The sequence below is a fragment of the Coregonus lavaretus genome (genome assembly GCF_964263955.1).
Source record: "Coregonus lavaretus genome assembly, chromosome: 21".
NCBI classification, from domain to species: domain Eukaryota; kingdom Metazoa; phylum Chordata; class Actinopteri; order Salmoniformes; family Salmonidae; genus Coregonus; species Coregonus lavaretus.
Window position 1 is genome coordinate 25,096,698 of NC_140008.1, and position 25,080 is coordinate 25,121,777.

Sequence of the window (25,080 nt, forward strand, 5' to 3'; positions counted from 1 at the left end):
CTGCTGGATCCTCACAGTTCCATTAAGCCAAAACCTAATTCTGCCATCTGTAAAATCAGAATGGCTTGCTTTGTTTTAAAAACACTACATTTAACCGGATATCTAGAAAGTAATTGGTGAATATTCAGATTTGTCCCATTTCAAATTAAATTGTTAAAAAGTCAATCAAAAATGACTTAACTGTCGATTGATTACTGACCAGTAGGGGACTTCTCTGCTCACAATGATTTGAAAAGATACATTTACATGAATGTACAATTATACCACACAGTGTTGCATGTCTTTAAAAGGTTATGCTTCAAATTCAGTTAACTTTTTAACTACTTAACATTTTTTGTAGCACAAAAATAATGTATGTTACTCCATGTGATTTCTGATTCCTAGCCCAACACTCAGACTTGCTTTAAGATTCAATTTTTCCACTGAAAACAGCATTGCTTGTTTGTGATCCAAATAACCTCTGTCAATATCTAGCTTGGGAAATCATCTACAGGAGTAAAACAAACTTAGCCTAATCAACATGTAAACCATTTTGAGTAAAAGCCTAATGGAAGTTATGTTGTGACACAAATATGATACATCAGCAATATGAAATGTACTTGAAAATAATCAGTGAGAGAAACATTATCAGCTAAGTAATCATTAGAATACAAAACTTAAAGCAAGTCTTCCCTTTTTGCTATATGTTGTAAAAGGAGCCTAAGTTTGCCCAGTGGTAACACTGTTGTGAAAGGTCCAGTGGACATCACAGTTCCAATCCTTCACACTGGAGGGGGGGGACAGTCATTGGGTACTGATTCGTCTGCTTCTCTTCTTTAACCGATCCAATACTGGATGTTTCCACATGATAGCTACAGCAGTACAGCTTTGTCCAGGGGGGAATCATGGAACGTTTCTCTAGCGCCATCGATGGTGCACAAACCAACCATAAAATTAGTTTTAAAGCATCCAGATTTACAATGCCTCTTCTTTCATGTGTGCCCATGTTAATTTGTAATGATATTAAGGTCAGGAGAAACAATGTCTCCTTTAGAGAAAATAAATAAAAACTACTGCATTTAGATGTCAACAGTAAAAACTACAATAGAAAAAAAAGACAAATTAAACAGATTTTTCTTCAAGTCCCGATATTGTTTTGAACCACAAAGCGTACACTACCAAATATGTTTTTTTTTTTTTTTTTAATAACTGTTTTGTGAGTGTGTATAAAAAAAGAGGACACCTCCACTTGTGACCCCCAAAAATATAAACTTAAACATTGAAATAATATAAATGATTTTATTAAAAACCTAACTGCCGGCCGCAGGATTGGAAAGCCGATATGTCTGCACACAGAGACTGAACTACCAACAAAGTTAAAACATATTTTTTTCTCTTGATGAGCATGGTTTAAAGATCAAAAAGCAAAATAGCTTCCAAATGTTGGTACATATACAGATCTGCTTTTTTTTCTTCATTTTCATTTTTTTGTCTGTGTCCCTTTAATGTCTCTGGTCCTACCAACTTGCTGCACAGAGCGTGTCCTTGCTCCTGAATCTGCTGTGTCGGGTGCTTGTTTCTGGTCTGTAGTGGCCAGCCATGGTTTAGCGAGACTAGCAGTACATGGGGCAGGGACAGTCATTTTGGCTATGTACACATTCATTGTCGGTCCATGGCTTCCAACAAGCAGCGTTATTTCCGCAGATCTAATACACAAACCTGAAAAACAAGAAATATATATTTTGTTATATTATTATTTGAGATGTATATCTCAGAGTGATAAACTTTTATGGTGGCATAACACAATAGAAAACATCAAATATATTAAGTATGTGAAAATGCTCAAAACATTAGTACGCACAGATCCATCTGATGCACTTGCTCCCACTTTGTCACCTGCTGCATTCCAGCAAACTTCAAAGATCCCCCCTGTCCCCCTGTAACTATGGACTAAAGCACCAGTCTGTGGAAAAGGAAGAGAAGACATTACCATTTCAGATCAACAACCACAATGACAGACACAAGCCAAAGGTTAAACCATAGCTTGCTTAGATTTAAATCCATTCGAAAGCCAAATTAAAGTCTCCAAAATAAGCACTACATCTGACCTAAGTAACAAACTAGCTAATAGGTAATATCACTAACAGTTCTCCGCTCCATGCAAGCTGGACAACGGGACAGTGTCAGGGGATAGCCAGGGGATTGATGGTGTCAGACTGTACCTGCGTGTTCCAGATGTGAACACACTTGTCGAAGGAGCCGCTGGCCAGATGCCTGCCGTCGGGGCTGAAGGCCACACTGTAGACAGGCTCCTGGTGTTTGGTTAACGTGTGGATGCAGATCCCTCGGTCCACATCCCACAGCCGCACCGTCGAATCAAAGGACGCACTGCAAGGAACACAGGAAAAACTGTCATATATCTGCCTCCTCCCCAGAAGCAAGTACTTGGCTCATGGTCATAGCTCACTTCAAACACAAAGCCCCAATACAGCAAGATGAAAACTCGGGCAATTCAGATGAAGAGTTTCTGGTCAGGGCACAAAGACTGTGGCTGGCCAGTGTAGTCATCAGTCCATTACCCTCGAACAGGGCAACACTGCGGTTATGTCAGTAATGCTGCTCTCACATCCAAATGAATGAATGCCCACACAGAGCGGGCAGCAGTGCTTCTGTTTCAGTACCTGGCAAGCATGAGATTGGCATTGGGGTTGTTGGTTCCAGGACCGGTGGGGCTCCATTTGATAGTGTAGATCTCTTTGCTGTGAGCTTGCAGATCATGAACGCACGTGTCCTGTTTCATACTCCAGATCTAGGATGGTAAAATGACAAAAAAAAATGTTTTACATGTGATGATCATGCAAAAAAGCTGAATGTTCAGAAAGATAAGAATGTTTGGTTGGTTTTATACTTGGTTTATTTTTCAGGTCGACAATTTGTCGAGTGGTATTCATCACAATTGAAACTAAGAAAAATGATAGAGTGATATAAACAACACATAAATTATTTGAATTTCTGATACATAATCCAGAGCACAACATTACACAGTGCACATGTATTTATTTATATAATTTATTTAACAGGGACAGTAATAAAAAACTCAGACAATACTGGATGTAGCTAGACAGAGGTTCTGGATGTAGCTAGACAGAGGTTCTGGATGTAGCTAGACAGCTAGTTTTCATTCCTATCTTACCTTCAGCGTCATGTCGTCTGAGCAAGAGGCTAGCAGGTTACCAGTTGGATCCCATTTGATTGCATTTACTTCATTCTGGAAAGGAGGGGAGCAGAGTTATCAGCACAGACAGAGAAAAGGAAAAGTCTCTGACCCATGGAAAACTGGACAAAATGGTACTTCTATAATGGCTGCAGGAGCAGTGTTACATTGTGGGGTGATGGGGGCTGACTTACTGTGTGTCCTTGAAATGTCTTGATGGGCCTGTCCTGGCCAAGCTTACACACGTGGATGCACATGTCTGTACTGCAGGAGGCAAAAGTGTTGTTGCTCTGCCAGTCCACATCCAGAGCAGGCGCTGTTGAGTCACAACAAGAGGAAGAGCGGAAGAAAACTAAATGAATAAACAACAACGTAGAATGCTACTTCTTTTTTGGTGCTTGACAGAAACTAGGAATGATTCGGCACAAAAATACCCTTATTGATTATAGTCATGTATGTACCGATAGATGTCTAATTAGGGTTAATTAAGAGTCAGGAAAGAAGCCATTGGATAATTCAGTGCACCTGAATGGAACGGGAACTGCTGCTTTGCTTCTCCTGTGTGAGCATCCCATATGATTGTAGTCTGGTGGGAGAAACACACACACACAAAGAAAAACATAAAATTAGAACACGCCTAAGAATAACAAGGTTCTTTTAGTCCTTAATACCAGAAGAGGTTAATGAGTCATCATAGCATTTCAAGTCTTGAGCTCATAACAAAAATAAAAGACTGTTTGGGTTCTTACCTTATCTACTCCGGCACTAAGAATGAAGTTTCCTTTCTTGTTCCATTTTAATGCAAAAATGGGACCTTTGTGTTGACCCAGTGTACTGGCAAGATTACCTAGGGTTCAAATCATTTATATTAGAGAGGCAAGCGTTATTGTTGAAACTGACAACATGGTAAGTTGAAAAAGCAGTAAAAGTGGCAACTCACCATCCTTTGTCCATATCCTGGCAAATCCATCATATGAGCCGGTTGCTAGTAACGTACCCTCACTCTGTCAGGTGGAAAGAGATATCAATTGTATAAATAAAAGTATTTAAAGCAAATACATATTGTTCAGCACATCAGCATAGAAACATAATTCTGCTCAATGAAACTTTCCCTTGCAAGGATAAATAGCATACAGAACAAAACAGTAGCACACCTCAATATAATTTGGGTAATTACAAAGATCAAAGCTTTGAAACATTAAAGCAGTTTCAAGTGACTCCTAACATTCAGAACAGGAGAAGTGGAAATAAAGTTATGGAATTTGAGAGTGGTGGTGTTAAGTTATGAGTGAGTGAGTGGACCCTTCACTCACATTCCAGTCTAATGATGTGACGTCTTTGTTGCTGGGGACGTCCTGGCCTCCCTCCCGTATGCAGTGCCTCAGTACAAGCTGTGTGGAGCTGCTGGTGCTGTTCTCACTCAGGTTCCAGATCCGCGCTGTCGAGTCCCCAGACCTGCACCGGGGAGGGAGAGTCAGCATAGTACAATGCAATTTAGCAACAATACAGCAACACAGAAAGCCCCAGGTCCTCGGTAAATCAGTCAATCAATTTATTGATTTAGGGTGGCAAAATTCTGTTAACTTTCCCAAAATTCCCAGGTTTTTCAGAAATCCAGGTTGGAAGATTCTCGGAATTAGGAAGGAATAAGCAGGAAATCCAGAATCCTACAACCGGGATTTCTGGAAAACCTGGGACGTTTTGGGAAGTTAACAGAATTTTGCAACTCTAACCAGGATACAGCTCCAAATAGGTATTTAATTATTGGGGCTAAATGCAATAACATCTGAAAGTGACCGATAATAGCTTACTGATATTATCTTAGCATCCTCAGTGTTACCAGTAAATTAACCTTGTCAGCAGTAAGAGAGAGAGAGAGAGAGAGAGAGAGAGAGAGAGAGAGAGAGAGAGAGAGAGAGAGAGAGAGAGAGAGAGAGAGAGAGCGAGCGAGAGCGAGAGCGAGAGAGAGCGAGAGCGAGAGCGAGAGAGAGCGAGAGCGAGAGACTGACCCGGACGCAAGCAGGTCGGAGACAGGGTTCCAGGCGCAGATAAACACCTCTGACTCGTGACCTCGGAGCACCATGGCTTTGTTCTGGGGAATCTCCACATCCCCGTCGACTTCCATCATGTCTACATGGTTGTCTGTATGGCACACAGAGAGCACCTCATCAGCATGTGCATGATCTGAATAACAAAACATCCAGCATTGGCATTGACTCAACAATGTGACAAATACATTTTTCCCTCCTCTCCCTCTGTGTTATAGTTAATAAACGCTAAAGCCAGGGCCGTGGACTGAGACTCACTAGCTAAGGCATGCGCTCCGTTCTCCTCGCCGTTGGCCGTGTTCTCTCCGTTCTTGGCGTTGGCCGTCATGTTGGTGGTGTTGGCCGGGGGGGCCTGGGCCGCATGCTGCTGGGCTAGCTTGTCTCGGTAGGCCTGCTGCCGCGTCTGCACCACGTCCGGCATTACCGCGTCAATGAGCGACAGGGACTCGATCGGCCGTCCGTCAAACAGCGTGCCGTCCTGGGGACACCAGACCAGCTGGTTAGACTCAAATTCAAACTGCTAAATAACTACTGTAGCTATAAGCAATGGTAGGCTAAAATCACCAATCAAATTAAATAATAATAATAATAAAAAAATAAAAAATATATCATCTTAGAACCATCTATTAAAATACAATAATGCAATGCATTATAAAGCTAAATTGGTTAATAACTGCATAATAACTGAAGAGCAGAAACCTAGCACTGCATACATATCCTTTCTGATTTGTGATCAAACCAATGCTGATTTCTGCATTTGATGACAGTATACCAGGCTTGCGGTAATTAAGTCCACAGATTCCCTGATAGTCGGCTGAGATGATGAGATGCTGTGATAATGAGTTGTGTGAATGAGGAGATGAGCTCACCTCATTAATGCTGACTTCGGCCTCCACGTACTGCAGGCCCTTCTGTATGATGGAGATGAGGGCAGCAGGGGGCACCAGGGCTCCATTGATGTTGGACTGGCTGATGTGGCTCTCTATGCCAAATGTGAAGGCTGAGTGGGAAAATCCTGTAGGGGGCAAGCATGAGCAGCATGTCAGTAGGCACTACGCAGCACATTACACTGAGCAGATCCCTCCCTTTGGTGCCTCTGGAATTGGCACATTTCAAATAGCTCTGTGGTTGTTATCGTAGTGCACATTTTCTAGGCACCCTTTAATAGCACTAGAACATTACATGAGTAGGAGAATATACGGAACATTGTTTCAACAGCTGTCTGTTGCCAGTGTTTACAGAATGTGAATGGACATGTGGTTTGAGCGTTGGAGCATACCTGACTCCTGTAGATATCTGTACACAAGAAAGTTGACCTCATCACTGCTTATGCTCATCTTTACACCTGGTTACACCATGAGGTCAGCAATCAGGACACAGGCCTGCAAGGAAAGGGAGGAGGAGGTGAGACAGTTGTTTTATCAGAACCCAGTGCAGAACATTTACACCACTCACACAACACAGTGCTGCTAAGTAAAAACTGAAGCCAGGGCTGGAGAGTGGAAACTTCCTCCCAGGAGATGCACTAACACATTTTGTCTGTGTGCAAAAATCATTCCACACTGCTGCACACACAAGTTCCCACTAGGGCAGCAGGCAGGGTTCTCAGTCAGGGGTCAGGATCATGGTGTGCACAGCAACCTGCTGCTGGGGGCAAACTGTGGACAGGAGCAGCAGCACTGCTAGTGTGTCTCTCCACCATTGCCAATAACAAGGTGCAGTGCCCATTCTCACCATCCCACTGCAGTGGCGCTGTTGCTTTAAACAGAATCTCAGCCGCTCTACTTTTGACTGAATGTGTGTAAGTGGGGAAGGGAAGGGAAGGGAAGGGGATTCTCTTTCCAGAGCTGAGCTGCTGCTCTGGGCTGTGCTGTGCTCCATCAATTACAGCAGCAGTGTTTTCCGTAAGTGCATGGAGTAGCCAGCCAGATAGAAAAAATAGAATAAGTATTTTGTCAAGGAAAAGTATTTAGATTTTTTTTTCTATAGAGGCATACTAAGACAAAAGAAACGTGACATGGTGTGTAAATGATAACACAGTGTAGGAAATGAAGAAAATGATTAAAATGCTGGAAGTGAATGCTGGAATTAAACAATTAACTATGGAAATGAGCAAAAGCTGTGTGCATTAAGGAAATAGACGCAGTTTCAGCTGTGTGCATTAAGGAAATAGACACCTGGCTCAAATAGAAGCCTGTCTCTAATAAGCACCTGTTGTGTTCAGTGATTTAAGCAAATAAATGCCTGGGCTATTAATTGAAGTTTTGCAGATAATCGCCAAAATGCAGTAGTGGCCTACCAGGGAGCCAAATGAACAGCTCCCTCACTGATGCGATTCAGATCCGTTCACCTAAAAGTTATTTTAAAAAATAACAGTTTGTTCACGAACAACCTATTACTAGGCTACACTGACGAGTCACTAGCGGTCACTGGCAAGTCTCAACATGGGCTTCGAATCCTAGGAAAACACAAACAAGATCGTTGGTTTACTTGTCCCAATGCGATACCATGGACATACAACTATGTTGTATGATTTATGAATAGCAAAGGGATATAGGAGATTGACTTTATTCAGTCAGTTCGATGCCTTTTAAAAATTAGTCAAAGCTGTTTGGTTGTCAATCAAAGCACAATAAATAGCCTATGCGCCCCGACTCCGTGGCTGGCTATAATAGGCCTATGAAACACACAAAAGAAAATACATTAATGTGCCACAAAACAATAATTAAGTGGATTTAAACTCAACGTTACCACTTACATTACATGGGAGATGGAAATTAACTCACAGGAGATGATGAAGAAGCATCATGCTCTCCCTCCTCCGTAAAAAGACATTTGACTGCAGCCAACCAGAGGGCACAAAAATAACACAGGAGCCTAGAGGCGGGACAGACAGCAGACTGACAAACTAGCACTGTGTCCCCGTCATCACTCACTTTGTGACTGACAGGCGCCTGTTGTATCAATAGATCACTAGAAGATGCATATAGGTCATTCTAGCAGGAGAAGGCTGTATTAACTTTTCTGACTAGCAAATTGAAACTTGTAAATGAAAATAAGCCTAGTTTGATTTAATGAAGTGGAAAAAGTAGCCAGCTGACAATGAGTCTTATCGGCTATCTAGCCGACAGCCGGCGCTTATGGAAAACACTGCAGCAGTGGTGTTTATCTCAGCCAGGTCTGACTCAGAGCAGAACAGGGACCTTGTAGAATCAAAAAAGTGACAACCAAGCAAGCATGACCACAGCATGGACAGTCTGTCTGCTACTCTCAACTGGGTTCATTCATTCAACAGAGGGATCTAGAACAGGAGCACAAACATCCCTCTCTCTGGAGAAACCACTGCAGGACCTGTGCTGCTGGTGTTTCACAAGAGTATTTTATATACACATCTGAAATAATGAATCAATGCATAGCCAAAATGCATTTCTAGATCGAGTACAAAACACAAACCTAAAGGATCCTTATGATTATAATATGGGCCACTTTCTGTAACTAGGCTATGTTATGTGCAGAGCAATCCCAATTAAGGAGCAGTCTCTGCCAGCCAGACATGCACATTCACCCAAAGATACATCAAGATCTGAAGAGAGGCATATTGCCATTAGAATACTGGAGCACATTCTCATTTCCATGTCAAAACATTGCATAACCATAACAGAACTCTACAGGGGAGGTGCAATCTTAGTAGTCCTAGCTACTGAAGATAGTATTATTGATGAAGTTTTACTGCTTTGTCGACCATCATTAATTCTCTTTAGAGAAGTGTAGGCCTATAGGATAGATAAACAATTCTTGACAAAAACTGTCATAGGATGTGGTTTGTTTGCAATTTTGTCAGCTGCTTTTATGCTTGAACACACCACTAGAGATGTAGTTTATTCCCTTTTCATCGCAATATCTAAGTGATTTGGTTTTGGTCTATTTTGAGAGAGTGAGAGCGCACAGCTGTAGAGATGGAGCACTTCACATCTTCGCTCTCAGGAGTCACGTTGTTTTTTTTTCTTTGTTTTTTTTCGCAAATATATATATATATATATATATACACACATACACACACACACTGCTCAACAAAAATAAAGGGAACACTAAAATAACACATCCTAGATCTGAATGAATTAAATAATCTTATTAAATACTTTTTTCTTTACATAGTTGAATGTGCTGACAACAAAATCACACAAAAATTATCAATGGAAATCTAATTTATCAACCCATGGAGGTCTGGATTTGGAGTCACCCTCAAAATTAAAGTGGAAAACCACACTACAGGCTGATCCAACTTTGATGTAATGTCCTTAAAACAAGTCAAAATGAGGCTCAGTAGTGTGTGTGGCCTCCACGTGCCTGTATGACCTCCCTACAACGCCTGGGCATGCTCCTGATGAGGTGGCGGATGGTCTCCTGAGGGATCTCCTCCCAGACCTGGACTAAAGCATCCGCCAACTCCTGGACAATCTGTGGTGCAACGTGGCGTTGGTGGATGGAGCGAGACATGATGTCCCAGATGTGCTCAATTGGATTCAGGTCTGGGGAACGGGCGGGCCAGTCCATAGCATCAATGCCTTCCTCTTGCAGGAACTGCTGACACACTCCAGCCACATGAGGTCTAGCATTGTCTTGCATTAGGAGGAACCCAGGGCCAACCGCACCAGCATATGGTCTCACAAGGGGTCTGAGGATCTAATCTCGGTACCTAATGGCAGTCAGGCTACCTCTGGCGAGCACATGGAGGGCTGTGCGGCCCCCCCAAAGAAATGCCACCCCACACCATGACTGACCCACCGCCAAACCGGTCATGCTGGAGGATGTTGAAGGCAGCAGAACGTTTTCCACGGCGTCTCCAGACTCTGTCACGTCTGTCACGTGCTCAGTGTGAACCTGCTTTCATCTGTGAAGACCACAGGGCGCCAGTGGCGAATTTGCCAATCTTGGTGTTCTCTGGCAAATGCCAAACGTCCTGCACGGTGTTGGGCTGTAAGCACAACCCCCACCTGTGGACGTCGGGCCCTCATACCACCCTCATGGAGTCTGTTTCTGACCGTTTGAGCAGACACATGCACATTTGTGGCCTGCTGGAGGTCATTTTGCAGGGCTCTGGCAGTGCTCCTCCTGCTCCTCCTTGCACAAAGGCAGAGGTAGCAGTCCTGCTGCTGGGTTGTTGCCCTCCTACGGCCTCCTCCACGTCTCCTGATGTACTGGCCTGTCTCCTGGTAGCGCCTCCATGCTCTGGACACTACGCTGACAGACACAGCAAACCTTCTTGCCACAGCTCGCATTGATGTGCCATCCTGGATGAGCTGCACTACCTGAGCCACTTGTGTGGGTTGTAGACTCCGTCTCATGCTACCACTAGAGTGAAAGCACCGGCAGCATTCAAAAGTGACCAAAACATCAGCCAGGAAGCATAGGAACTGAGAAGTGGTCTGTGGTCACCACCTGCAAAACCAGTCCTTTATTGGGTGTGTCTTGCTAATATATATATATATATATATATAAAATGTATATACATACACATACATACATACATACAGTGGGGGAAAAAAAGTATTTAGTCAGCCACCAATTGTGCAAGTTCTCCCACTTAAAAAGATGAGAGAGGCCTGTAATTTTCATCATAGGTACACGTCAACTATGACAGACAAAATGAGAAAACATTTTCAAGAAAATCACATTGTAGGATTTTTAATGAATTTATTTGCAAATTATGGTGGAAAATAAGTATTTGGTCAATAACAAAAGTTTCTCAATACTTTGTTATATACCCTTTGTTGGCAATGACACAGGTCAAACGTTTTCTGTAAGTCTTCACAAGGTTTTCACACACTGTTGCTGGTATTTTGGCCCATTCCTCCATGCAGATCTCCTCTATAGCAGTGATGTTTTGGGGTTGTCGCTGGGCAACACGGACTTTCAACTCCATCCAAAGATTTTCTATGGGGTTGAGATCTGGAGACTGGCTAGGCCACTCCAGGACCTTGAAATGCTTCTTACGAAGCCACTCCTTCGTTGCCCGGGCGGTGTGTTTGGGATCATTGTCATGCTGAAAGACCCAGCCACGTTTCATCTTCAATGCCCTTGCTGATGGAAGGAGGTTTTCACTCAAAATCTCACGATACATGGCCCCATTCATTCTTTCCTTTACACGGATCAGTCGTCCTGGTCCCTTTGCAGAAAAACAGCCCCAAAGCATGATGTTTCCACCCCCATGCTTCACAGTAGGTATGGTGTTCTTTGGATGCAACTCAGCATTCTTTGTCCTCCAAACACGACGAGTTGAGTTTTTACCAAAAAGTTATATTTTGGTTTCATCTGACCATATGACATTCTCCCAATCCTCTTCTGGATCATCCAAATGCACTCTAGCAAACTTCAGACGGGCCTGGACATGTACTGGCTTAAGCAGGGGGACACGTCTTGCACTGCAGGATTTGAGTCCCTGGCGGCGTAGTGTGTTACTGATGGTAGGCTTTGTTACTTTGGTCCCAGCTCTCTGCAGGTCATTCACTAGGTCCCCCCGTGTGGTTCTGGGATTTTTGCTCACCGTTCTTGTGATCATTTTGACCCCACGGGGTGAGATCTTGCGTGGAGCCCCAGATCAAGGGAGATTATCAGTGGTCTTGTATGTCTTCCATTTCCTAATAATTGCTCCCACAGTTGATTTCTTCAAACCAAGCTGCTTACCTATTGCAGATTCAGTCTTCCCAGCCTGGTGCAGGTCTACAATTTAGTTTCTGGTGTCCTTTGACAGCTCTTTGGTCTTGGCCATAGTGGAGTTTGGAGTGTGACTGTTTGAGGTTGTGGACAGGTGTCTTTTATACTGATAACAAGTTCAAACAGGTGCCATTAATACAGGTAACGAGTGGAGGACAGAGGAGCCTCTTAAAGAAGAAGTTACAGGTCTGTGAGAGCCAGAAATCTTGCTTGTTTGTAGGTGACCAAATACTTATTTTCCACCATAATTTGCAAATAAATTCATTAAAAATCCTACAATGTGATTTTCTGGAGAAAAAAAATCTCAATTTGTCTGTCATAGTTGACGTGTACCTATGATGAAAATTACAGGCCTCTCTCATCTTTTTAAGTGGGAGAACTTGCACAATTGGTGGCTGACTAAATACTTTTTTTCCCCCACTGTATATGCCATATTTTTCTAACTGTGCTCTCTCACAAAAGCTCTCAACCTATAACCTATATACTTATTATGGACACAGTATGCTTTACATTAGTTATGTTGTTGTTATTAGTCCCATCCTTCAGCTCCATTCAACACCTCCCATCTATCTCTCAACACCATGCATATTGGATTTCTATTTGCCATATATCTTTCAACTGTACTGTGATGTTTTACACATTGTTTCTACAGATCGTGAATTGAAAATAAACATTTTTGCTAAAAGTATTATTATATTATTGATCGTTTGACTATGAATTTTCAGATCACCCAGTAGTGCTATCTGCAGGGTTAGCTCCAGGTAAATATTGCAATCCTTTAGCCATTCCTTGACCTGTGTCCAAAAACAAATGGACAGTACCAAAACAAATGATCTAATGATTCTGTCTCTTCGCAGCAAAATCTGCAGAGCTGGGAAGATTGTATCCCCCATATGAATAACATTCTATTGGAAGCAATAATTTAAATTGAAAAATTCCGGCGTCGTTTTGCGTATCAATTCATAAACACTGTGCCATGGAATCGGTACGTCAAAAATATTTTCCCAACTATTTTGCAATCTATATGGGACAGCTGTCAATCCTTTGGTCCTTAAATGAAACTGGTATACATTTTTTATTTATCACAATTTTCTTTAACCAATTATATTCTTTAATGCAAGGCCGATAGACAAGTACCTTACTTTTTCCCCCTTCCACTTTCCTTTTCCATCTTTGCGGTAATGCTGCAATTATTTGGTTGTAATTTTGGGTAGAGCAGACATTTCCATATGTTTTTGTTAGCTGCATGTGCGACATAACTACACCAGTCCTACCGATAATATCATTTACGAAGATTATACCTTTTTTAAACATTTTGTCAAAAAAAAAAGTGTTTTTATCAATTAGTATATTTGAGTTTAACCACAATATTTGTTGCATTATTTGTTCTGTCGTTTCTGGAGGATTAAATTGAAATTGTAACCAACTTTCTATGGCTTCTTTTAGAAATAGTGATATTTGGGAGATTATTTCCTTTTCAAATAACTGAAAGTGAGAGGTTGTAATCTGAATAAAGGGGAAAAGGCCATTCTTGAACATTGGGTGAGACAATGTTACTAATTTGCTAGAGAACCAGTTCGGATTTAAGTACAACTTTTGTATGACTGAAGCTTTTAGTGATAGGTCTAATGCTTTAATATCTAATAATTTCTGTCCTCCGAATTCATATTAATTATATAAATAGGCCCGTTTAATTTTGTCTGGCTTGCCGTTCCAAATAAAATGGAATCTTTTTTTCTCATATAATTTAAAAAACTGTTTGCTAGGTGTAGGCAAGACCATAAGCAAATAGGTAAACGGGGATAATACTAAAGAGTTAATCAGGGTGATTTTTCCACAAATTGACAGGTATTTACCTTTCCATGGTAACAAGATCTTATCTATTTTTGCTAACTTTCTATAAAAATGTATTGGAGTGAGATCATTTATTTCATTTGGGATATGTATTCCGAGTATATCCACATCACCATCAGACCATTTGAATGGTAAACTACATAGTAATGTAAAAATTGTATTTTTAAGTGATCCAATACGTAATATAGTACATTTATCAGAATTTGGTTGTAATCCAGAGAGGTTAGAAAATGTATCTAGATCCTCTATGAGGAGGGATTCAAGTTGTGGATTTAAAAGAAAACATGAATCATCAGCGTACAATGACACCTTTGTTTTTAAGCCCTGGATTTGTAATCCCTTGATATTATTGTTGGATCTGATTTTAATAGCTAACATCTTGATGGCAATAATAAATAGATATGCCGTTAGTGGACAACCTTGTTTCACTCCTCTTGACAGTTTTAAAACTTTCTGAGAAAAAGCCATTATTTACTATTGTACACCTAGGGTTACTATACATGATTTTAACCTAATTTATAAGAGATTGTCCATAATTGAAATGCTCCAGGCATTTATATATAAACCTCAGTCGTACTTTATCAAATGCCTTTTCGAAGTCTGCTATGAATAGTAGGCCTGGTTTCCCAGATTTTCCATAGTGTTCTATTGTTTCCTTATATTATCTCCAATGTATCGCCCATGTAAAAAAAAATACATTTTTGCTAGAATTTTTGCATCACAACACTGAAGTGTAAGGGGCCTCTATTTTTTTTAATGGACTGGATCTTTATATTTTCCACTTCTATCCTGTTTCAGTAATAATGAAATCAGAACTTCTTCTTGAGTGTCTTATAATCTACCATTTACATAGGAGTGGTTAAAACATGCTAATAACGGTCCTCTGAGTATATCAAACAAGGTTTGGTATACCTCGACTGGTATGCCATCCAACCATGAAGTTTTCCCGGACTTAAAGTCTTTAATTGCATCCAGAAGTTCCTCCTCTATAATTTCACCTTCACATGAGTCTTTCTGTATGGCTGTTAATTTTACATTATCAATAGAAAAACCATCTCCATAATTTGCTTCAGATAGAGGACATGGAGGCGACTGAAACGAAAACATATGCTTAAAGTGCTTTGTTTCCTCCTTCAAAATAAAATTTGGTGAATTATGGGTGACTCCGTCATTTGTAACCAGTATCAATAAATTATTTTTGGTAGCATTCCTATGTTGAAGATTAAAAAATAATTTTGTGCATTTTTCCCCATATTCCATCCATTTTGCATTATTTTTTATAATATATTACACTTGATCTTTCTTGAATAAGTCTCTCCATTTCTTTTTGTTTTTCCTCTAATTTATTCTGAGCCTCTATGTTAGCAATAAAAAACTATCTGTTCTGTTAGACCTTCTATTTCCTTTGTTAGTGTGGACTCTTGACCTAAATTGCTTTTGTTTCGAGATGAGTACTGAATTGCATGGCCTCTAAAGGCACAATTAAAGGTGTCCCATACAATAAGGGGATTTGCTGTACCTATGTTATGTCGGGAAAAAATCTGTTATAAATTCCTCTGTCCTAGTTAAAAACTAGTTATCATCCAATAGGCTTTGATTAAATATCCAATATCCTCGCCCACGTGGAAATTCAGTAAGAGTAATGTATATGCCAATTATATGATGGTCCGACCGCATTCTGTCTCCTATCAACACTTTTTAAACTTTTGGTGCCATTCTAATGTATCCATGACATTCGCGATTTCCTTAAGAGCATGAGGGTGATTGTTTGTAGTGTGATTTCCTTTACGGTCCATTGAGCTATTTAAAACCGTATTATAATCTCCCACCATAATAATAGAGTCTTGAATTGCTTGCAGAGTTGATAATGTATTATATATATTGTCAAAAAAGTGTGGATCATCAGTATTTGGTCCGTAAAGGTTAATGAGCCATATCGGTTTATGGTCCAATAACATACTTAAAATAATCCATCTACCTTGCGGATCTGTTTGGACAATTTGCACATTCGGATTGAAATTTCTGTTAATTAATATCATCACCCCTTTTGAGTTTCTTTGCCCATGGGAGAAGTATATTTTGCCCCCCCCCCCCCCATTCATTTTTCCACACAACTTCAATTGTTGAATGAGTTTCCTGTAAACAATAGATATTATATTCCTTCTCTTGGAGCCATGTAAATATTGTTCTTCTTTTGTTATTATCTGCTAAGCCATTACAATTATAACTGGCTATACTTATTTCACCACATACCATAATGGGATACAAGTTTCAAATCTATTTATCATTATATCTGTTTGTAAATTTACCAATAAAAAATACCATAGCGATTGACTGTCCATATACAGTGGGGGAAAAAATTATTTAGTCAGCCACCAATTGTGCAAGTTCTCCCACTTAAAAAGATGAGAGGCCTGTAATTTTCATCATAGGTACACGTCAACTATGACAGACAAATTGAGAGAAAAAAATCCAGAAAATCACATTGTAGGATTTTTTATGAATTTATTTGCAAATTATGGTGGAAAATAAGTATTTGGTCACCTACAAACAAGCAAGATTTCTGGCTCTCACAGACCTGTAACTTCTTCTTTAAGAGGCTCCTCTGTCCTCCACTCGTTACCTGTATTAATGGCACCTGTTTGAACTTGTTATCAGTATAAAAGACACCTGTCCACAACCTCAAACAGTCACACTCCAAACTCCACTATGGCCAAGACCAAATAGCTGTCAAAGGACACCAGAAACAAAATTGTAGACCTGCACCAGGCTGGGAAGACTGAATCTGCAATAGGTAAGCAGCTTGGTTTGAAGAAATCAACTGTGGGAGCAATTATTAGGAAATGGAAGACATACAAGACCACTGATAATCTCCCTCGATCTGGGGCTCCACGCAAGATCTCACCCCGTGGGGTCAAAATGATCACAAGAACGGTGAGCAAAAATCCCAGAACCACACGGGGGGACCTAGTGAATGACCTGCAGAGAGCTGGGACCAAAGTAACAAAGCCTACCATCAGTAACACACTACGCCGCCAGGGACTCAAATCCTGCAGTGCAGACGTGTCCCCCTGCTTAAGCCAGTACATGTCCAGGCCCGTCTGAAGTTTGCTAGAGTGCATTTGGTTGATCCAGAAGAGGATTGGGAGAATGTCATATGGTCAGATGAAACCAAAATATAACTTTTTGGTAAAAACTCAACTCGTCGTGTTTGGAGGACAAAGAATGCTGAGTTGCACCCCCATCATGCTTTGGGGCTGTTTTTCTTCAAAGGGACCAGGACGACTGATCCGTTTAAAGGAAAGAATGAATGTGGCCATGTATCGTGAGATTTTGAGTGAAAACCTCCTTCCATCAGCAAGGGCATTGAAGATGAAACGTGGCTGGGTCTTTCAGCATGACAATGATCCCAAACACACCGCCCGGGCAACGAAGGAGTGGCTTCGTAAGAAGTATTTCAAGGTCCTGGAGTGGCCTAGCCAGTCTCCAGATCTCAACCCCATAGAAAATCTTTGGAGGGAGTTGAAAGTCCGTGTTGCCCAGCGACAGCCCCAAAACATCACTGCTCTAGAGGAGATCTGCATGGAGGAATGGGCCAAAATACCAGCAACAGTGTGTGAAAACCTTGTGAAGACCTTTGTCATTTGACCTGTGTCATTGCCAACAAAGGGTATATAGCAAAGTATTGAGAAACTTTTGTTATTGACCAAATACTTATTTTCCACCATAATTTGCAAATAAATTCATAAAAAATCCTACAATGTGATTTTCTAGATTTTTTTCTCTCTCATTTTGTCTGTCATAGTTGACGTGTACCTATGATGAAAATTACAGGCCTCTCTCATCTTTTTAAGTGGGAGAACTTGCACAATTGGTGGCTGACTAAATACTTTTTTCCCCCACTGTAGCTGTACCATGATATTTGCATTGCTACTAAGTAACCCTCCAATTGTTCTCCACTAATTCCCCCGCTAAAGCCCCTCCCCATCCCAAGTTGGGCCGTCATCCCAGTGATCAGCATACCACCCCCGCTTCCCCGAATCCCTAGGCCCCCGAGGCCAGGACCCATCCATCGAAAACAGCACACAGTGCCACCCACAAAACAGAAGCGGGTCAACCGCCAAAAGCATTTCCAATGCTCTCACCTCAATATATATATATCCATTCAAATATCTTGCATATCTTATTTTCCATAAATTATCGATTAATATGCGTAATAATGTCGGCAGTTCATGCGTAGGATTTTAACCTATAACCCGGATTGCCATTGTATTACATTACATTTTGACAAGCAATTATTATTTTAGCAAACAATTATTGTGGTTCATCCTATATTCTACCTAACATCCTTACCCCCATGCAACAGATGTGGGATAAACACACACGCACATACTCTAACACACTCAACCCCTTTCCTCCACAATCAACCATAAGATCAGATGCTCAACGGTTGTTACATCCCAGAGCCCAACTCAAGAAAGGACCTGATTTACGAATGCATATACAGTTACAGCTGTTTGAGAAAGCATGCAAGATTGAGCAAAAATGGACAACAATGTGAGATTTTATTAATCTATTTAATCGATGTCAAGTCCTAGGTGATGGAGATCAGATCCACCCTCTTCACCTGAGACACAAACACTCTGGTACCCCGTTGTAACCATTTTTCCCAAGCATCTCTGTGCAGTCAGACCTTTGATTATTTTGTGCCACTTGGGCCACAATAATAAGCCCCCTCTCTGATTGTCCGAGTGTGACCCCCTCCCCATGGGTTACTGCAGCCAGTGTTGCCAGCACTGCCACTACCTGGGTGGGGGTACCCCATCGGAATCCCCACCGGCTAGGTACAAGGTCGTCAAGGTTCTCATTAGCAGCTTTGAGAATTTCCTTGTATATTATGCTCTCCCATCAGGGGGCTCTGGCTTTGTAGGACCAACCCTGCCAGTCAGGCTCAGAATCTTGAGGGGGCGGTGCTGCTCAAGTAGGTCTCTGACCTTATTTATTTTTCTGTTTAGGCTGCATATAGGCAACTCACAGCAGGTCCATAAAACAGATGGGGACTTCTCTTTTGTGTATGGGTCACTCAGGTGGGTGTCTAGGATTGTCTGGATTACTGCAACTCGCTGTTGGCTGGGCTCCCTGCCTGTGCCATTAAACCCCTACAACTCATCCAGAATGCCGCAGCCCGTCTGGTGTTCAACCTTCCCAAGTTCTCTCACGTCACCCCCCTCCTCCGCACACTCCACTGGCTTCCAGTTGAAGCTCGCATCCGTTACAAGACCATGGTGCTTGCCTATGGAGCAGTGAGGGGAACGGCACCTCCGTACCTTCAGGCTCTGATCAGTCCCTACACCCAAACGAGGGCATTGCGTTCATCCACCTCTGGCCTGCTGGCTCCCCTTCCTCTGCGGAAGCATAGTTCCCGCTCAGCCAAGTCAAAACTGTTCGCTGCTCTGGCACCCCAATGGTGGAACAAGCTCCCTCACGACGCCAGGACAGCGGAGTCACTCACCACCTTCCGGAGACATTTGAAACCCCACCTCTTTAAGGAATACCTGGGATAGGATGAAGTAATCCTTCTACCCCCCCCCAAAAAAAAAATAAAAAAAAATATGTAAAGTGGTTAACCCACTGGCTATAGGGTGAATGCACCAATTTGTAAGTCGCTCTGGATAAGAGCGTCTGCTAAATGACTTAAATGTAATGTAAATGTCTAGGATATAGGTTTGGGGATCGTTCCATCATGATAGGACAATAAAAAAATAGATTAGATGTATAGTATATTTTAAAATGTATATCCCTCATCTGCACAAAATTGAAAGCTCTCTCTCACAACCCCTGCTCACAGACACACATTGGTTCTGGGATATGCAACCATTTCCTTTCTCACTCACTCAACGCCACACTTATTCAAATACAAAAACGCACACCACACCTTCCATCACAATTCATCCACACTTACCCACATACTGTGCCTTCTATGTCTTCTGTTCGCTATGTTTTTATCTCCACTATGTTGATTGAGTACGTGTTCTAATTAGTTGTATTTGAAGATGTATTATTTTGCTTGTTATCTTTTCTTGTAATACCGTTTTATCCTTTTATAAAATACAATACATACTATAAATATTCTTTATTATTACAATCCCTACCATGGCTAGTATTGGGTGCTCCATTATTCGACTCCTCTATTAGAACTTTCAGAATAGCCATGGAGTAGTCTTTGTGTCGTGGTACATTTGGTTGTCAATATACAGTTTATCGACAACGAGAGCAACACGCTTCCCTTTGAATCTATTTTCCCACCACTCTCTCAATGTGTTCTGCCCAGGTCAGTCTAGTATCAAAGTATACCCCAAGGAATCTGAAGGCCCCCACCCTCTCCAGGTTTCTCCCATTTAACCTCAAGCATACCTCATCTCCCACCTTCCTCCTGGTAAAGAACACTGTTTGAGTTTTCTCTACAGAGAACCTGAATCCCCACATTAGTGCCCACCGCTCTACCTCATCAATTGCTTCTTGTACCTTCCTGACTATGTATGGCACATTTCTTCCCCTCTTCCATAAGACACCATCATCTGCAAATAACGACCTCCCTATATCCGGCTGTACCAGAGAGTAAACATCATTGATCACGATTGAGAACAACAGAGGACTAATCACGCTCCCCTGCGGTGTACCATTATCCACCAAGTAGCTGCCTGATAAAGACTTCCCCACCCTCACCTTACTTGTGTCATGCACAAAGTAGATGTCCTAACCAACTTGCCAAAACAATAGTTTGTTAACTTGAAATGTGTGGAGTGGTTGAAAAACAAGTTTTAATGACTCCAACCTAAGTGTATGTAAACTTCCGACTTCAACTGTATATACAGTGGGGAGAACAAGTATTTGATACACTGCCGATTTTGCAGGTTTTCCTACTTACAAAGCATGTAGAGGTCTGTAATTTTTATCATAGGTACACTTCAACTGTGAGAGACGGACTCTAAAACAAAAATCCAGAAAATCACATTGTATGATTTTTAAGTAATTAATTTGCATTTTATTGCATGACATAAGTATTTGATCACCTACCAACCAGTAAGAATTCCGGCTCTCACAGACCTGTTAGTTTTTCTTTAAGAAGCCCTCCTGTTCTCCACTCATTACCTGTATTAACTGCACCTGTTTGAACTCGTTACCTGTATAAAAGACACCTGTCCACACACTCAATCAAACAGACTCCCCAACCTCTCCACAATGGCCAAGACCAGAGAGCTGTGTAAGGACATCAGGGATAAAATTGTAGACCTGCACAAGGCTGGGATGGGCGACAGGACAATAGGCAAGCAGCTTGGTGAGAAGGCAACAGCTGTTGGCGCAATTTTTAGAAAATGGAAGAAGTTCAAGATGACGGTCAATTACCCTCAGTCTGGGGGTCCATGCAAGATCTCACCTCGTGGGGCATCAATGATCATGAGGAAGGTGAGGGATCAGCCCAGAACTACACAGCAGGACCTGGTCAATGACCTGAAGAGAGCTGGGACCACAGTCTCAAAGAAAACCATTAGTAACACACTATGCCGTCATGGATTAAAATCCTGCAGCGCACGCAAGGTCCCCCTGCTCAAGCCAGCGCATGTCCAGGCCCGTCTGAAGTTTGCCAATGACCATCTGGATGATCCAGAGGAGGAATCGGAGAAGGTCATGTGGTCTGATGAGACAAAAATAGAGCTTTTTGGTCTAAACTCCACTCGCCGTGTTTGGAGGAAGAAGGATGAGTACAACCCCAAGAACACCATCCCAACCGTGAAGCATGGAGGTGGAAACATCATTCTTTGGGGATGCTTTTCTGCAAAGGGGACAGGACGACTGCACCGTATTGAGGGGAGGATGGATGGGGCCATGTATCGCGAGATCTTGGCCAACAACCTCCTTCCCTCAGTAAGAGCATTGAAGATGGGTCGTGGCTGGGTCTTCCAGCATGACAACGACCCGAAACACACAGCCAGGGCAACTAAGGAGTGGCTCCGTAAGAAGCATCTCAAGGTCCTGGAGTGGCCTAGCCAGTCTCCAGACCTGAACCCAATAGAAAATCTTTGGAGGGAGCTGAAAGTCCGTATTGCCCAGCGACAGCCCCGAAACCTGAAGGATCTGGAGAAGGTCTGTATGGAGGAGTGGGCCAAAATCCCTGCTGCAGTGTGTGCAAACCTGGTCAAGACCTACAGGAAACGTATGATCTCTGTAATTGCAAACAAAGGTTTCTGTACCAAATATTAAGTTCTGCTTTTCTGATGTATCAAATACTTATGTCATGCAATAAAATGCAAATTATTTACTTAAAAATCATACAATGTGATTTTCTGGATTTTTATTTTATATATATATACAGTGGGGAGAACAAGTATTTGATACACTGCCGATTTTGCAGGTTTTCCTACTTACAAAGCATGTAGAGGTCTGTAATTGTTATCATAGGTACACTTCAACTGTGAGAGACCGAATCTAATTTTATGGACACAGTCAATTTTACAATAATTCTATTTTGTTTGTTTTTACTCCTGAACTTCCTCTACCCTCAACCTCTCCGATCATTTTCATGATGTTCATCCGGTTTGCTTCTATATGCCATATCTTTCTAACTGTACTCTTTCACAAAAGCTCTCAACCTATAACCTATTAACTTATTATAGACACAGTATGCTTACATTATTAGTTATCTTGTTGTTATTAGTTGTTGTCCCATCCTTCAACTCCATTCAACACCTCCCATCTATCTCTTAACACCATCCATATTGGATTTCTATTTGCCATATATTTTTCAACTGTACTGAGATGTTTTCCAAAAGTTCTGAACCTTTCTATTCTCATTGTTTCTACAGATTGTAAATTGAAAATAAATATTTTTGCTAAAAGTATTATTATATTATTAATCGATTGACTATGACTTTTCAGATCACACAGTAATGCTATCTGCAGGGTTAGCTCCAGGTAAAACTCCTGAGTGGCGCAGTGGTCTAAGGCACTGCATCGCAGTGCTAACTGTGCCACTAGATCCTGGTTCGAATCCAGGCTCTGTCGCAGCCGGCCGTGACCGGGAGACTCATGGGCGGCGCACAATTGGCCCAGCGTCGTCCAGGGTAGGGGAGGGAATGGCCGGCAGGGATGTAGCTCAGTTGATAGAGCATGGCGTTTGCAACGCCAGGGTTGTGGGTTCGATTCCCACGGGGGACCAGTATAAAAAAATATGTATTCACTAACTGTAAGTCGCTCTGGATAAGAGCGTCTGCTAAATGACGTAAATGTAAATGTAATGTAATGTAAATATTGCAATCCTTTAGCCATTCCTGGACCTGTGTCCAAAAACAAGCTACAAATGGACAGTACCAAAACAAATGATCTAATGGTTCTGTCTCTTCGCAGCAAAATCTGCAGAGCTGGGAAGATTGTATCCCCCATATAAATAACATTCTATTGGTAGCAATACTTTTATATAATAATTTAAATGGAGAAAAACAATTATAAGTTTTGAATCCGGCGTCATTTTGCGTATCAGTTCATAAACACTATGCCATGGGATCGGTACGTGAAAAATATCTTCCCAACTATTTTGCAATCTATATGGGACGGCTGTCTATCCATTGGTCCTTAAATGAAACTGGTATACTTGTTTTATTTATCACAGTTTTCTTTAACCAATTATGTTCTTTAATGCAAGGCCGACAGACAAGTTCCTTACTTTTTCCCCCTTCCACTTTCCTCTTCCATTTTTGCGGTAATGCTGCAATTATTTGGTTATAATTTTTGGTAGAGCAGACATTTCCATATGTTTTTTTTAGCTGCATAACTCCACCAGTCCTACCGATGATATAATTTATGAAGATTATACAGTGAGGGAAAAAAGTATTTGATCCCCTGCTGATTTTGTACGTTTGCCCACTGACAAAGAAATGATTAGTCTATAATTTTAATGGTAGGTTTATTTTAACAGTGAGAGACAGAATAACAACAAAAAAATCCAGAAAAACGCATGTCAAAAATGTTATAAATTGATTTGCATTTTAATGAGGGAAATAAGTATTTGACCCCCTCTCAATCAGAAAGATTTCTGGCTCCCAGGTGTCTTTTATACAGGTAACGACCTGAGATTAGGAGCACACTCTTAAAGGGAGTGCTCCTAATCTCACCTTGTTACCTGTATAAAAGACACCTGTCCACAGAAGCAATCAATCAATCAGATTCCAAACTCTACACCATGGCCAAGACCAAAGAGCTCTCCAAGGATGTCAGGGACAAGATTGTAGACCTACACAAGGCTGGAATGGGCTACAAGACCATCGCCAAGCAGCTTGGTGAGAAGGTGACAACAGTTGGTGTGATTATTCGCAAATGGAAGAAACACAAAAGAACTGTCAATCTCACTCGGCCTGGGGCTCCATGCAAGATTTCACCTCGTGGAGTTGCAATGATCATGAGAACGGTGAGGAATCAGCCCAGAACTACACGGGAGGATCTTGTCAATGATCTCAAGGCAGCTGGGACCATAGTCACCAAGAAAACAATTGGTAACACACTACACCGTGAAGGACTGAAATCCTGCAGTGCCCGCAAGGTCCCCCTGCTCACGAAAACACATATACAGTGGGGAAAAAAGGATTTAGTCAGCCACCAATTGTGCAAGTTCTCCCACTTAAAAAAATGAGAGAGGCCTGTAATTTTCATCATAGGTACACATCAACTATGACAGACAAATTGAGGAAAAAAATTCCAGAAAATCATTGTAGGATTTTTTATGAATTTATTTGCAAATTATGGTGGAAAGTAAGTATTTGGTCAACTACAAACAAGTAAGATTTCTGGCTCTCACAGACCTGTAACTTCTTCTTTAAGAGGCTCCTCTGTCCTCCACTCGTTACCTGTATTAATGGCACCTGTTTGAACTTGTTATCAGTATAAAAGACACCTGTCCACAACCTCAAACAGTCACACTCCAAACTCCACTATGGTCAAGACCAAAGAGCTGTCAAAGGACACCAGAAACAAAAATTGTAGACCTGCACCAGGCTGGGAAGACTGAATCTGCAATAGGTAAGCAGCTTGGTTTGAAGAAATCAACTGTGGGAGCAATTATTAGGAAATGGAAGACATACAAGACCACTGATAATCTCCCTCGATCTGGGGCTCCACGCAAGATCTCACCCCGTGGGGTCAAAATGATCACAAGAACGGTGAGCAAAAATCCCAGAACCACACGGGGGAACCTAGTGAATGACCTGCAGAGAGCTGGGA

The 25,080-nt window shown here is 41.6% G+C and overlaps 1 protein-coding gene across 4 annotated transcripts in view; it reads right to left on the reverse strand.

Moving 5' to 3' along the window:
- Window positions 1-1,183: 1,183 nt before the first annotated feature.
- LOC311149249 (F-box-like/WD repeat-containing protein TBL1XR1) overlaps window positions 1,184-25,080 on the reverse strand; it is a 74,448-nt gene continuing 50,551 nt past the window's right edge. For 2 of the 4 annotated variants that reach the window (XM_084186340.1, XM_084186341.1), the window contains 14 exons: window positions 6,521-6,623; window positions 6,111-6,256; window positions 5,500-5,719; window positions 5,203-5,377; window positions 4,507-4,648; window positions 4,134-4,197; window positions 3,943-4,040; window positions 3,719-3,779; window positions 3,388-3,509; window positions 3,173-3,247; window positions 2,661-2,788; window positions 2,202-2,367; window positions 1,841-1,942; window positions 1,184-1,698 (listed from right to left, as the gene is read on the reverse strand). In XM_084186340.1, coding sequence (XP_084042466.1) covers window positions 1,672-1,698; window positions 1,841-1,942; window positions 2,202-2,367; window positions 2,661-2,788; window positions 3,173-3,247; window positions 3,388-3,509; window positions 3,719-3,779; window positions 3,943-4,040; window positions 4,134-4,197; window positions 4,507-4,648; window positions 5,203-5,377; window positions 5,500-5,719; window positions 6,111-6,256; window positions 6,521-6,578 — 1,584 coding nt within the window. In that variant the 5' untranslated portion in view covers window positions 6,579-6,623 and the 3' untranslated portion in view covers window positions 1,184-1,671. The remainder of the gene's footprint in view (window positions 1,699-1,840; window positions 1,943-2,201; window positions 2,368-2,660; window positions 2,789-3,172; window positions 3,248-3,387; window positions 3,510-3,718; window positions 3,780-3,942; window positions 4,041-4,133; window positions 4,198-4,506; window positions 4,649-5,202; window positions 5,378-5,499; window positions 5,720-6,110; window positions 6,257-6,520; window positions 6,624-25,080) is intronic. The other 2 variants (XM_084186343.1, XM_084186342.1) reach the window with 1 other exon arrangement.